At 40.1% G+C, this 13,650-nt stretch overlaps 1 protein-coding gene across 1 annotated transcript; it reads left to right on the plus strand.

Moving 5' to 3' along the window:
* The first annotated feature begins 3,446 nt into the window (after window positions 1-3,446).
* On the plus strand, window positions 3,447-9,320 carry fezf1 (FEZ family zinc finger 1). The gene is made up of 4 exons (XM_073472894.1): window positions 3,447-4,265; window positions 5,100-5,234; window positions 5,981-6,113; window positions 9,085-9,320. Exons 1-4 carry the CDS (start codon window positions 3,447-3,449, stop codon window positions 9,318-9,320), a joined length of 1,323 nt encoding a protein of 440 aa, XP_073328995.1.
* The last annotated feature ends 4,330 nt before the right edge of the window (window positions 9,321-13,650 follow it).

A 13,650-nucleotide genomic window follows, 5' to 3' on the forward strand; every position in this document is an offset into this window, starting at 1 on the left:
TCTTTAAGGTCGCAGAATTCAGGGCTCGACTTCGGTGTAAAAGGATTGGTTTCCGTTTGTTTTTGTCTTCTAGAGTACCTATTCTCCATTTCTCCTTTCAGCTCAGAGGTTTATGGAGGTCTGTTAGGGTTTTTTCTGTTCCTCAGAAGCTGTCAGCTGGCTGTCGTCCATCAGCTGCAGTTTCTTTTCTCTCCTCTTTAAAATGAGCATCAAAACCTTTTTCCTGCAACAAAACACGAGTCTGAGTCCTGCTGCTGCTGACAGAGACACAAACACAGGACAGAGGACACGTTATTATTATTATTATTATTATTATTATTACTATTGTTATTATTATTATTATTATTATTATTATTATTATTACTGCAATAATAATAATAATAATAATAATAATAATAACATGAGCTTTAAGGTTTTACAAAATTAAAACTGACTTCCAGCAAAAAAAGAGCAATAAATAAAAAGAAATTAAGTATAAAATTCCCAAATAAAAGTCAGATTTCCTCCTTTTCAATCTTTAAATCTAAACAGGAAGAACTTGTTCATGAATTAGACAATAAATCTGAACCTCCTTCCCCTCGGAACAACAAACAGCAGTAAACAAAAACATAAAAATGGGTTTTAAGCTCCTTTAAATACATAAATGAGCACATGGCTGAGTGATACAGAGTCAGTGCGGAGATAAAAATCAAAAAATGAAAGAATCAGGAGGTTTAAAAGCAAAAAAGAACAATTTAAAAAAACAGAGAAATTAAGTACAAATGTCAAACATATAGAGTGATTTCAAAACAAAAGTATCACTAATAAACTGTCAGGTTTCCTCCTTTTCCAGGACGACACTGTTCACGAATTCAAATAAAACTGGACGACCGTCCCCTGAGATGATGTCCAGCGAGCTGTGAGACTGTTTTCACTTCACAAAATCAATAAAAAATAACAGAAATAAAACAAGAGGAGCCACAAAAATATGCATCTTCAGCTGATTGTGATAAATAAACTAACAACGAGCATCAACAGGATGAAACCACGTGAGTCAGGAGGTAAAATGAAAGAATTAAAAGGTTTGAATTAAAAAATAAATTAAGTATAACAATTCAAATTTACAAAGTGATTTCAAAATAAAAGATGTTATGTTAATAAACTGTCCTTTATATTCTGAACAGGAAGAAACTGTTCATGACTTCAGCTGTGAAAATGAACCAGTTCTCCTGAGATGATGTCGCGCCGCCTGTGAGACGCTTTCAGTTCAGGAATCAATACAAATAACACGAATAAAACAAAAACCAGAACCACAGAAATATAGTTTTAAACTCATATTAACACATAAACTAACGATGAACTGTCGACGGGAAAACCAAAGAAGTCAGGAGATAAAAATCACTGCACGAAATAAAAGAATAAATTGATTTAAGCAGCAAAAATGGGGAAAATTAACACAGTAATTTCTTGTGCATGTCACTCATATTTACATATTTATTTTTGTTTATTTATACTTCACACAACACACAACACACAACACAACACTCTGCTTGTACTTGTCCTGTATGTATTCAGTGCAGGCCTGCAGATCACAGCTGCTGAACAGAATCCAAAGATTGAATCACTTCTGTCATTTTTATTTATCACACAATGACAATAAAGCTCAATGTGTATTATTATTATTATTGTTATTATTATTATTATTATGATTTAGCATTAATAAGCTGTATACAAACGTGTGTTAATGGTTTATAACACTGTGATGTATGTGTAAGCAGCTTTAAGGACATTTTTAAATGCAGTTTTCTGTTCACAGTTATAATTTCTACAATATTTTTGTTTTATTCCAGCTGAGTTTTACTGTTTTCTCATTAATTATCTGTTTGTGCAGCAGCAGTTAAATGTGTTGCCAAATACACTGATTATCATTTATATCTGCGTCCATTATATTTATTATAAAACATTTATTTACACACGAAAAATCCCACATTTCTGATCAGCTGATGACTTTATTATGCAGCAATTTCATTTTAATATTTCTGGTTTTATATAAACTGAAGGATGTTGTTGTTTCAATATGAAAAAAAAAATTTGGGGATTATATTTTATTTGTTTTTTTCGTTTGATCTGAATCAATACTTCGTTTTTTATATTTCCTATTTGAATGTTCAGATTTTCGCTTTTATTTAAATCTTTTTTTGTCTCATCGTCTTTGGTCGCTTCAGTCGTGAGAATCTTTAGTTGTATAAATAAAATAAAAAATAAATAATTGAGCTCTTTAGTTGAGAGAAATCACATTAAAACTTCAACATGTGTAAATATGTGTGTGTAAAGCAGCAGCAGCAGGAGATCTTCGGGTTCCTTGTTCATGTTTCTTGTTTGGTTGTGTGTTTCCCTCTTCAGGCCTCTGCGCTCACTTTTTATTTCTCTCCATCTTTTCTTCAAACCCTTGGAGGCAGAATTCAGCATCAAACCCTCTCTGTGCTTTCATCGAGGTATTGTTGTCGGTTTGAACATCGTCTCTCTCTCTGATTCATTCTGTGGAATTTGCGTTTTCTGCTCGCCGAGTGTTTTACAGCCTGATCTCTGTGCGTAAAGGCGCATCCGGGGGAAAAAAAGACAGGATGTGATGAGAGGAGAGCGCGCGGGTTGTTTCTCGTGCTGCTTCTTTAGCAGACAATTTGTGGGAGTCGAGCTCGAGGAGAGTTTTTTCAGCCGCGGGTGGATTTTGGCATCTAAAAAGCTGCTGCGTAAAAAGAAAGGAGGAAAGAAAAAAAAAAAGCGCTCGAGTCAAAGTTTGTGACTCAGAGACCCAAAGCCCACCCAGGCTGAGATCGATGACTCCAAATCCATTCTCTGTTCAATATCTCGATCCGTTTTCTGTCTCGAGTTCACCCGCGTGTGCAGCTCTGTGTCCTCTCTGAGGCGTGCGTAAAAGGGCTGGGTTTCAGGAGCCAGAGATGCGTCCAAATCTGATCTAAAACTCTGACAGCTCCTGACCTCGCGGCCGCTGCGCGTCTGGCGTACTGCGATTAGAAAAAAAAAATGATGTCACGCGAAGCCACAAGGGGACCTGGGATTTACCAAATACCTTCCAGTTGAGCAGGAGTCCTGCCAAGTAAGGGACAACCTCCTCCTCCTCTCTTCCTCCTCTTCCAGCGGCGACAAGTGCAGAGAATCGACGGAGGAGAATTGAGCAAATTATCTACTTTTGCGCGCTCCTTCCTGGACGGTAACGATCGACGAGGTCTCGGCTCTCCGCACGCCGCTATCGAGCGAGCCGCGGCCGCCCTGTTGCCGTCAATAAGCGGCGGGAACTGGGCTGCCGATTAGGAGGGGGGGTTCCCCGGCAGATGATGCCCTTTCCTGCGGGCCGGTGAGGAGCAGCACCGACCCCCGGCTTCCCTCCAGCAGCTTCTCGTTGTTGTTGTTGTTGTTGTTGTCGCGGCGCGGTTGATGCGGAGGTGATGGACGGTCCTCTCCGCCGCCCAGCGGGGATCCTCGGCTCCCCCCCGGCTTCTGGGAGCCAGCCCGCGGGCTCCGACATGCTCACCTCCGGCGGCAGCAGCAGCAAGCCTCTCGCTTTCTCCATCGACCGGATTATGGCCAGGACGCCCGAGCCCAAGTCGATACCGCTCCCCAGCTGGTTCCAGTCCGCTCCCGTGGGGAAACCCGACGTTTGTCCGTCCTCGCTGCATTGTATGATCCCGCTGGTGCCGCTCGGCTACGAGCCGGGCCACCGGCTCAGCATCAGCGGGCTGGATCCGGGCCACCTCGACGCGTCCTCTCTCGCCGCTCCCGCAGACTTTTTGGGCTTCGGGTTGAACTATAAGAACCAGCAGGAGGACTCCGCTGTGAGCCAAAGCGCCGGCCAGTACAAACTCTTCAGACCCCGGGTGGTGAACCAGTCCTCCTTCCCCACCATGGGCACCGTGTGCTACCTGAACTGCAGCGGGGACGGCAGCGCGTGTCCTCCGCCCGCCGGCCTGGTCAACCTGCACCCGATGGCCTCGTACCTGCTCACCGCGCGGCACAAAGCCTTCATGGCGGAGAAGAGCAAGCCGGGCCTGCAGCAGGCCGGGGAGCGGTACCCGGTGTCCGGCGTGCAGGCCTTCAAGGAGCTGTCCCAGAGCCAGATCCAGCACTACATGAAGGAGCGGGACCAGATCCTCACCGACAAGATCTTCAAGGGCTCCGCGGCGGCGGCGGCGGCGGCGGCGGCCCGGCTGAGCGGCTCCTGCGCCGGCAGCAAGCCCAAAGTCTTCACCTGCGAGGTCTGCGGCAAGGTGAGAGTCCGCCGGAGGTCCAGTGTGGTTCCGTTCACAGGCTGGAAACTAAAAGACAAACCAGCACCTGAACGATCAAATCTTTAACTTCTGCTACTTTTTACAATTTAAGTCTTTTTTTTCTGGATTTATTTATTTCATTAAAATCAAAAATTCTTTTTTTAAATCATATTTCACATTTTAAAGGGCGTAAAAGTAGAATATCAGATTTTAATTCGTTTTAATTTAAAGTTTAATGATCAGAATTAAACTCATTCTGACTGTTTTAAAGAAGAATTTATTAATATTTTTAAAAATCATGTTTTCTGACTCAATGTGAAAAACTAAACATTTGTTTAAAATGACTTCATTCTGATTAAAATCATTTTGTTTTTTATTTTGTTGAAAATGTTGATGTGTTAAAAACATTTTTATTCAGAAAGTGGAAATATTTAAGTTAACCAAAAAAGAAAAGGATTTATTTTCTTTCTGAAATTAAAATAAATCGTTTATTAAAACAGAATATATTCGGTGTTGTTCTGGAGCGGACGGGTGTTTGTCTCCTGCTGCTGTTGTTGCAGATCAGCTTTAATTAGACTCAATCTGATAATTATTATCTCATTATTTTTGGATTTAATGTAAAAAAAAAACTGTTAATAAGCTTTAAACTGGACATGAAGGAACATTAAGATGATTTTAATGGTAAATTACCGGTTTGTTCCTGAACATGTTCTTTATTATGAAGAGAAGGTTTAAACGAGTCCGACTAATTTTTTATTTTTAATGTTAATTATGTGACGTTTCTTATTATTAACATCAATATGTTTTATTATGATTTATGATTTTCTCTTGCAGGTGTTTAACGCGCACTACAACCTGACCCGCCACATGCCCGTGCACACCGGCGCGCGGCCGTTCGTGTGTAAAGTTTGCGGGAAAGGATTCCGACAGGCGAGCACGCTGTGCCGGCACAAGATCATCCACACTCAGGTGAGACGCGTCACCCGCTCAGTGTGGACACGAGAGCAATGATTTTAATTTAGGTTTTTGTCTTTATGTTTTATTTATTTATTTATTTATTTATTACACGTTTATTAAATGAATTAGACCCAATAAAAGAGGCAGAAACTGTGTTGTGACGCATCGAGATTTAAAAAAAAATGAAATAAAATATGATAATTGATTAAAGTGTTAATTCTTCCTGTATTTAAATGCCTGTCAATCAAATCTGAAAGCGATAACAGTTTCCAGTCAGATGCTTTTATATGTATTGTGGGCGGGACCTTTGTGAGACTTTTAATTAAAAGTGTGTTTGATGATCAGAAACATCGTCAGAGAAATGTCGCGTGAGGCCTGACTTCCGTGTTTATCCCCTTTAATAAAAAAAAACACCTGACAGGTGAAGGGAGGTGAACTGACAGCACAAGTTTTAGTGTAAATAAATATTTAAGAGTATTTAACTTTATTTAAACTTTGTGTTTGGACAGATTTGTCTTCAGTGTGTTTGTTGTGTGCGAGCTCCTCCTGTGGCCTCGTGTGACATCATGTTACCGCAGATTCAAGTTTCCTCGTAAAAATAATAAATAAGATAATAATTTAGTTAAAGATCTAAAATAAAACTATAATATCTGAACTTTATCACCGTGTAAAGACTCTTCATGTATCTCTGTGATATTCTCTCCTGTTTTTATTCAAGGCCATGACGTTTATTTTTTATCCTTCTGTCTTTTTTACAGGAAAAACCGCACAAGTGTAATCAGTGCGGGAAAGCCTTCAACCGCAGCTCCACGCTCAACACGCACACGCGCATCCACGCGGGATACAAACCGTTCGTGTGCGAGTTTTGCGGGAAAGGATTTCATCAGAAAGGTGAGAAACAAAACCCGCAGAAATACTTTTAATATTTTATTAAAGGCTCAAACAAACAAACAAACTTCATGTATTCAATTTAATGTTTGTATAATTATTATAATCAACACACCTGCCTCTAACAACAACAACAACAACAACAATAATAATAATAATAATAATAATAACTCCACCGTGTTGCTCTCTGTTTCACCTCTTAATTTAAAGGAGCATTCTGTAGTTTTTGGGGATAAACAAACTGAACTTAAAGGACAACACAGTTTATACTGTTTTACTTTGTTTAAATGTGGCGGACCCTGCCACCTGGGACCTTATTTCCTCTGAGATCAGCTTGTGTCTTCACTTATTGAAGAAATAAATATGTCTTAGTTTGTATTATTACCTCATTAATATTCTGAGTTTGAATCTCTTCTTTAAAATCTACGTAGTGCCCCTTTAAATATGTATAGAAGCAGTACATTTAGCAGAAACGGTTCACTTTAGTTTAACATAATATTTTAAAGATGGGGAGACAAAATAACTCAAACATCTTGCAGAAAATCAGCGGCTCAGACGGGGCTGAACGCCAAGTCAGCAGCATCTGTCAGCTGTCAGTCAGAGACACAGATCATCTGAAAACTGTCGGAGCGTAAACGAACTGAATCAGGAAACATAAAGAAGAAGTCGTGACGGACAGACGGACGGATAAATACACAGCAGGCTGGACGGTGAGGAACAACGTGACGGACTCTCTCCGGATACAAAAGACATCATGAATACAAACCAGCAGGGCCGCGCAGCCAATCACAATATTATCGAACAATCGTTAAAATGTGACAAAACAGGATCATGATGAAGTCCTGCAGAGCTGCAGAGACGTCCCGTTCGTTCGGTCCAGACTCCGACACACGTCACATCATCGGGACTTTAGTGGATTCAAAATAATCACAGCTCGATGTTTCTTTTCTTACCGTATCGTGAAGCCCAGAGAGCGGAGGCGTGACGCAAAACTACATTTGGCAATCTGCAGATTTTAAAAACGTAAACCACGGCTGGAGAAAGTGTTCGGAGCTTTAACTGAAGGAAAAGAAGCGTAAATATCAGCAGTGTTGTCACCAGACTTTAAAAAATATCCATGTTTGATCCCATTTATGACGCCGCAGGGAAAAAATGAAAAAAAGATTTTTATTTAAGAAGAAATAAACAAAATAACGAGACTTTTCTTTCCTCGGTCGGTCGAAGAGAACAGCATGAAGTCTGCAGCTAACGTTAAATATCAGGTTTTATTCAGGATCATTCGTTGTTGTTTTCTCTTTAGATTGAACCTTTAAAAATAAACAAATGGTAAAAGTTGACTTTACTTTTAAACGATTACCTCGAAATGAACCAAGTAACGTAGACGATTAAATGTAAGCTGTACGAGCTGAACTTGAAATTATTATTCTGATTTACTTTGTTTATTTTGAGGTGAGATCACCAGCAGGTTCAGGTGTATACAGGTGTAATAATACTGCAGAATATGAGTATTACTGTGTATTTTATTGTTTTATTGAAGCTTTACTGTGTTCATCTTTTAAATGTTGCAGCTGGTGATAATTTAATGACTTTATACTTCAGGGTAGTTTGATCAAGTAAAGTACAAGAGCCTCAAAATTCAAGTAAAAGTACTTAGTTACTCTCAGTTCCTCCTCACTGCTCACAGATCATCAGCAGAGTCGTGTCATTTTTGCGGAGGCTGATTCAAACTAAATTAAATTTGACTCAGGTTCATTCAATTCTGCTCTCAGTATCGTACTTTTGTTCCCTGAATAAATCATTTGTGGCCTTAAATTGTTTAATTAGTCTTCTTGATTCACCAAATATTCCTGTCAGATGACTTCACGTGCTCCTCCTGCGTCCCACTCGCACAGCTATGAAGTTAAAATCTGTGTTTTTATGAACTAAATTCTGCTAATTATCAAAATCAGCCACCGAAGACACTCTGACACCGAGGTCTGGTTCTACCTGACGTTCGTGGGTTAAACATCATGATCCACTGCAGACGGACACTTTGAGCTGTCTGCTTCAGTCCCAGCACAATTATTACAAACTGAAAATAAAATATATCAAGAAAGGTTTGATGAAGTAGAAAAAAATCTGCATTTTTTTGGTCTGATATTACATTCACAACATTGTTACGATATCTAAAGAATTAAAAATTTAAAAACCTGGCAGTCAAATCTATCTTTAACTCTGTTTACTGTGTGTTTTGTCTCTTTTTTTGCCAAATAAATGACCCTTTACAACACGAGTGTGTGGAGGTGGAGAGAGTCCGTGTACAAAAAGAACAATTATAACTTCTCTGCTCACTAATTACTCGTAAAAGAAAAAAGCCAACCATGAACTCATTAACAAAAGATGCACTAGGCCGAACGTCTCTGCTGGATTATTCAGACGATATTATCAACACAATATCTATATTTCATGGTTATCATGATACTTCAAATGAGCCTTTTCTTGTAGTATTTTTAAATCTGAGGAGGTCATGAGCTGATTAACAGGAGATAAGAATAAAAACATGTTTCTTCTACATTAATCCTTTCAGACTTTTAATTCTTTAAAAAGTATTATAACTAGAGTGTGATTAATAGATCAGTCAGCCGACATGTTGCTCGATATGCAAACTTTGTTTTTACTGATTACGATGCAGACAGTTGAGTTCCCAGTGACGTTAACTGTTCGAGTGCACTGATGACAGACAATCATTTGTTAAACCGTAAAACATCTTTATCACCACATTTAAGGGATCATTGCCAAATATCTGTGTTTATCAGCTGATATCAGAATTTCTTACTTCCTCTTATCGGCATCAGCCTCAAACAGCTGAATCAGCCTCTTAAAGGACGCGTATCTGTGATTATATCGAACAAACTGTGTCAGAGTGTGTTTGTAGTTTCCGTGTGTTTTCTCGCCCCGATCTGACTTCTTGTCTTCTCCGACTTTTTTTGCGCAGGAAACTACAAGAACCACAAGCTGACGCACAGCGGGGAGAAGCAGTTCAAGTGCTCCATCTGCAGCAAGGCGTTCCACCAGGTGTACAACCTCACCTTCCACATGCACACGCACAACGACAAGAAGCCCTTCACCTGCCCCACCTGCGGGAAGGGCTTCTGCAGGAACTTTGACCTGAAGAAACACATCAGGAAGCTGCACGACCCGGCCGGCCCTCAGTCGCCTCCGCAGGCCTGAGCGCTGACTCTGCCTCCCCCCCCCCTCGTCCCGAAACACCAAAAAACACACATGAGGTCCGCTGTGACCTCCATCAGGCCTGGAACTGAACTTTAGTCCTCGAGTGGCAGATTTCTGTGCCCTCATATCACCAATCTGTGTGCTTTGTCCCCCAAAAATTAGTAACTTTGAACTTCCAATAACTAAATTAGTTTCCTCTGGTGGCTGATTATCAGGTCGTCCTGCTCTCACATCCTCCAGACAAAATATCTTTCATTTAGTCTCTTTGGAGACGATTAGAAGAACGTCAAAAGGGGCCGAGATATCCCGACTTTTAATCTGATTTCAGCCCTCAAAATCCTACACTTCCCATAATGCAACTGGATCTTAGTGTCTTTTTATTAGACGCTCCCTGCCCGCAGCTTTCAAACTCCACATGTCAAGTTTGTCACTTTTATGAATTTGCAGTCTCGAAGCTCAAGCTGAGATATAACCCTGATGACATCACTATGACGTCATCAGGGTTATTTTCTCAGACGCGACCGACCCGCTCCCCCGCAGACGACACTGAGAGAGTCACCGGGGAAAATCTAGACTTTGAATTTGGACCGGCAGGGTTTCTTTGACGATAACCAGTCGTGTGGTTCGGGGGGCGGTGCAGCTCTGGTTTATCACAGATGAAAGTTTATAGTCATGACAGAAGAAACACGGTTAACGTCAGTATTTCCAAAAATCCAAGTTAAAGACACATTTTACATGAAATCTATGAAGTCCAGCAGTATTTTCTCACATTATGATGTATTTTGATCCTAATTTGCTGAACTTTTGAGTCAGTTAAATTCAAGTAAACTCCCTGATGAGGTTGTTGTATGTCCACAAAGTCTGCCATGTTTAAATACAAAGTCCTTTAAACAACGTGCATTTTATTTGTACTAATGTTCCCGATGTGACTCAGAAGAAACACAAGGAAACCTCGTCCTCGACTCCTCCGGTCGCCTCTCGGGGCCTGTTGACCCCAAACTTGACCCCTTCCTCTTGAGCTTCACCCTGCAAAAGCCATCAGGACACTTCTCAACCCCTCCAGGCCTGATACGACCCCTGACCTCTGACCCCTCTGGCCCTGACGCCGGCCTGGAAACTGACAGGAGAAACCTGGCCGACTGGCAGCGTCTGTCGCTCTCAGCTCGTGTTGGACTGAGGACACGTCACAGAGGACGAGCTGAACTTTGACTCTCCTGCCCGCTGATTATTAGTCAGTTATATTATAATGGTGGCTAATTATTATATCATTAGTCATCAGTGATTATTAGTTTTCATTATTTTTCAGTTGCGTCTCAGGATGTGAGATTGATGAACTCTGAGACCAGAGATGTTGCAGAGGTGAAACAACACAAACTGCTCGTTTGAGCAGATTTATACGAACATTTTAAAGATTAAGTCCGTAAATAATCTTTATTCTTCTTGTCAACAAATCCATGAAAAGAAAAACCAACAGTGAATTGATTTTATTAACAAATGTTGCGTATCAAAGCCTGATATATCTTCTTCCTCTGTGCTCGACTCGATCCAAATTTTGATTAATCCGCCGCTTAAAATAGTCCCCAACAAACGCACTGTTTCCTCCTGTTTGAGAAACGTTTGCAAAACACTAAAGTGACCAGCTGTTACAGGACGTTACTGACACTTTTCAAAAAGTGACACTACATATTTCTGAGTTGTTTTTCAAGATTTACGTCTTCAGTAGGAGCCGGTTCCCTCGTCTCGAAGTCAGTGGTCTTTCTAAATTGGTTTTCATTTAGATGCCTGAAACGTGGTTAAATACATAAAATCTGCCACTTAATGCCCCATGTTTAAATTATAAAGCACTTACATGTCTTAGAAACGGCGGTTGCAAACAAGTGGTCGGGGACATTAAACGTCTTCACGTTGTAGCTGGTTTATAGCCTCACGTTAGCTTTGAAAAACATAAAAGTTGTGTTTTTTTCCTTTTGTTTTGTCGAAGGGAACGAGGCCGATGCTAACTTCCAGGTCAGCATACAAACAAACATAACCCCTGCTGCGGTTTGGAGCTGACAGCCGCAGACAGGAAGTCCGAATGTTTCAACAAACGGACTGACACGTTGTTGTTTTTTGTCTTTTCATTGGATTTGCTGACAATAAGAAAATGTCGACTCACAGCAGACTTGTACTTTAACATGTTAGCGTGAAGAACAGAGGCCTCTCTGACAAATTTGGATATGAACAACAGTAGTTTGACTAAACAGTCGACCATATCTACACTTTTCATAAACAAATGAAGTCTACTCAGTTTTCATCACATAAGCAAATATAGATTATGATCACAGCTGGTTGTATATTTGTAACATGGCACAACCTTACATCCATAATGAGTCAACAAAGAGATCTGGATGATCAGGTTCGTGATGAAACTGAGAAGACTTCCTGCTTCAGCTTTGACCCTCTGTGCTCACTGTAGTTGTGTGCAGGGAGGGATTTTTACCAATATCTCGGATGTTCACCCCAGTCCCTCATTTCAGTGCCGCTGTTGATGAGTACAGCGTTATTATTCTGCTTCTGATAGAACGCCCTGTCGAAACTATGGAAAGATGACCCAAGCTGTACCTAGAATGGCACTCAGTAGAGTGCATACCTCTGCAAAGGCCTAACTGTCCCCTTTTGTTCTCACTCATAGATGCCAGCCACCTGAATACGCTGGAGTTTTTTCATCAAGCTTCCCTTAGAAATGAATGAAAATGTCAAAAACCGCAAAGTTAAAGGTGCAATATGTAAACAGGAAAGGGGGAAACATGTTACCAGAGTAACTGCAAACTGCTGCTTACTGTAGCTGGTTAGCTCAGTTAGCCGTGAAGCTAGCTGTCCTGTTAGCTCTCCTGAGTATGCACAGACTGGAGGCGATGGGGACAGAGAAGCCTCGGACCGCTGCAGCTAGCTGGTTAGCCTTTTACCTTTAGAAGATGTGTCTGCAACACACTACAAAGATGCCTTAAAGTCAACACTAATATTTATTCACATTCTGTTGAGAAGTACTTTTCTTTTTACATATTGCATCGTTAAAGAAAGTGAGAAAATAATTCCTGGACCCGTCCGTTTATCAGGATACGCACCAAAAGTTAACCGGGTCTATTCTGGGCCCAGACACATCCTCCTTCCAAGTTTCATGAAAATCTGTTCAGCAGTTTTTGTGTAATCCTGCTGACAAACCAACAAACGGGCACGTTACTTCATATAAAAATGACTATAATTTCTACACTGTTGATGTCATTTGGATGCAAACACCCTGAACTCAAAGCTGAGAGCAACAGTTTCATATAAAACACAATCTGCTGCACTGAGCTCACAGCTTCACCTCCTCATCTCTGGTCCTGACTGACAGTCAGTCAGTCAGTCAGTCAGTCAGTCAGCCTGTTGTTATTTTTGATTTCAATCTCAGGATTATTGTAAAAAAAAAAAAAAAAGTGTTTTATGATATTTATTTTAAATTGTACCACTGTTATAAAAAAAAATTCTTGTCACGGTGAAGGTTAGTTTGTTTGGGGCCTCCGGCTGCAGAGGCTCATCAAGAAAAAATAATAAATAAAATCAACTGTGTGTGATCACTTCTTCAATCATTTTTTTAAAGTACTCCACTGTAACATACAAGATATGTTGACTACATAAAAGCTTTAAAAAAGTAAAGATATGAATAAATACATTGCTTTTTTTCTCCATATGCTGGAGTTTAGAGTTATTTTACAATATAAAAAACCATTTTTGCTTTATTTCAGTTAAAGTCTCATCGCTGCTGATTAGCACAGATACAGTAAAGCAGGCGCATTAAAAGATATATCTCATCATCACAAACTTTATTCACAAATACATTACAAGTCTACAGAAGCACACAGCAACATACTATTAAGTCTACATTAAGTACCAGCAAACTCAAGAAATAGTCAGGCTGTATGTTAAATGAAGCCCATTTCTTTGGACTAAATGATATTAAATCAGATAAATGACGTACTGGATGTCAAGATTTTGCTAAGTTATGAGAAACAGTATTCACTTTTCATTTTAAAATCACAATTATGACTTTATAAGTGACCCGTCTCACAGCTTTTACTGACCTCAACCACTTGTCATCTTTTTTTACCCTCTTCCTGGCACAGATTGGCTTCCATACAACACAGATATTGATATGAAAATAGTAAATAACACATAAGATCAATATGTTTTGAGAGCCTGTGAATCATTATGAAAATGTGTCGGCTACATTAATTAATACAAAAATGAATTATCATTTTAAATAAACACAACAAATTCTGGATGATACAAAAGCAGAAAAATCTTTCCTCCG

This window comes from Pagrus major, chromosome 8, assembly GCF_040436345.1.
Source record: "Pagrus major chromosome 8, Pma_NU_1.0".
In the NCBI taxonomy this organism is placed as follows: Eukaryota; Metazoa; Chordata; class Actinopteri; order Spariformes; family Sparidae; genus Pagrus; species Pagrus major.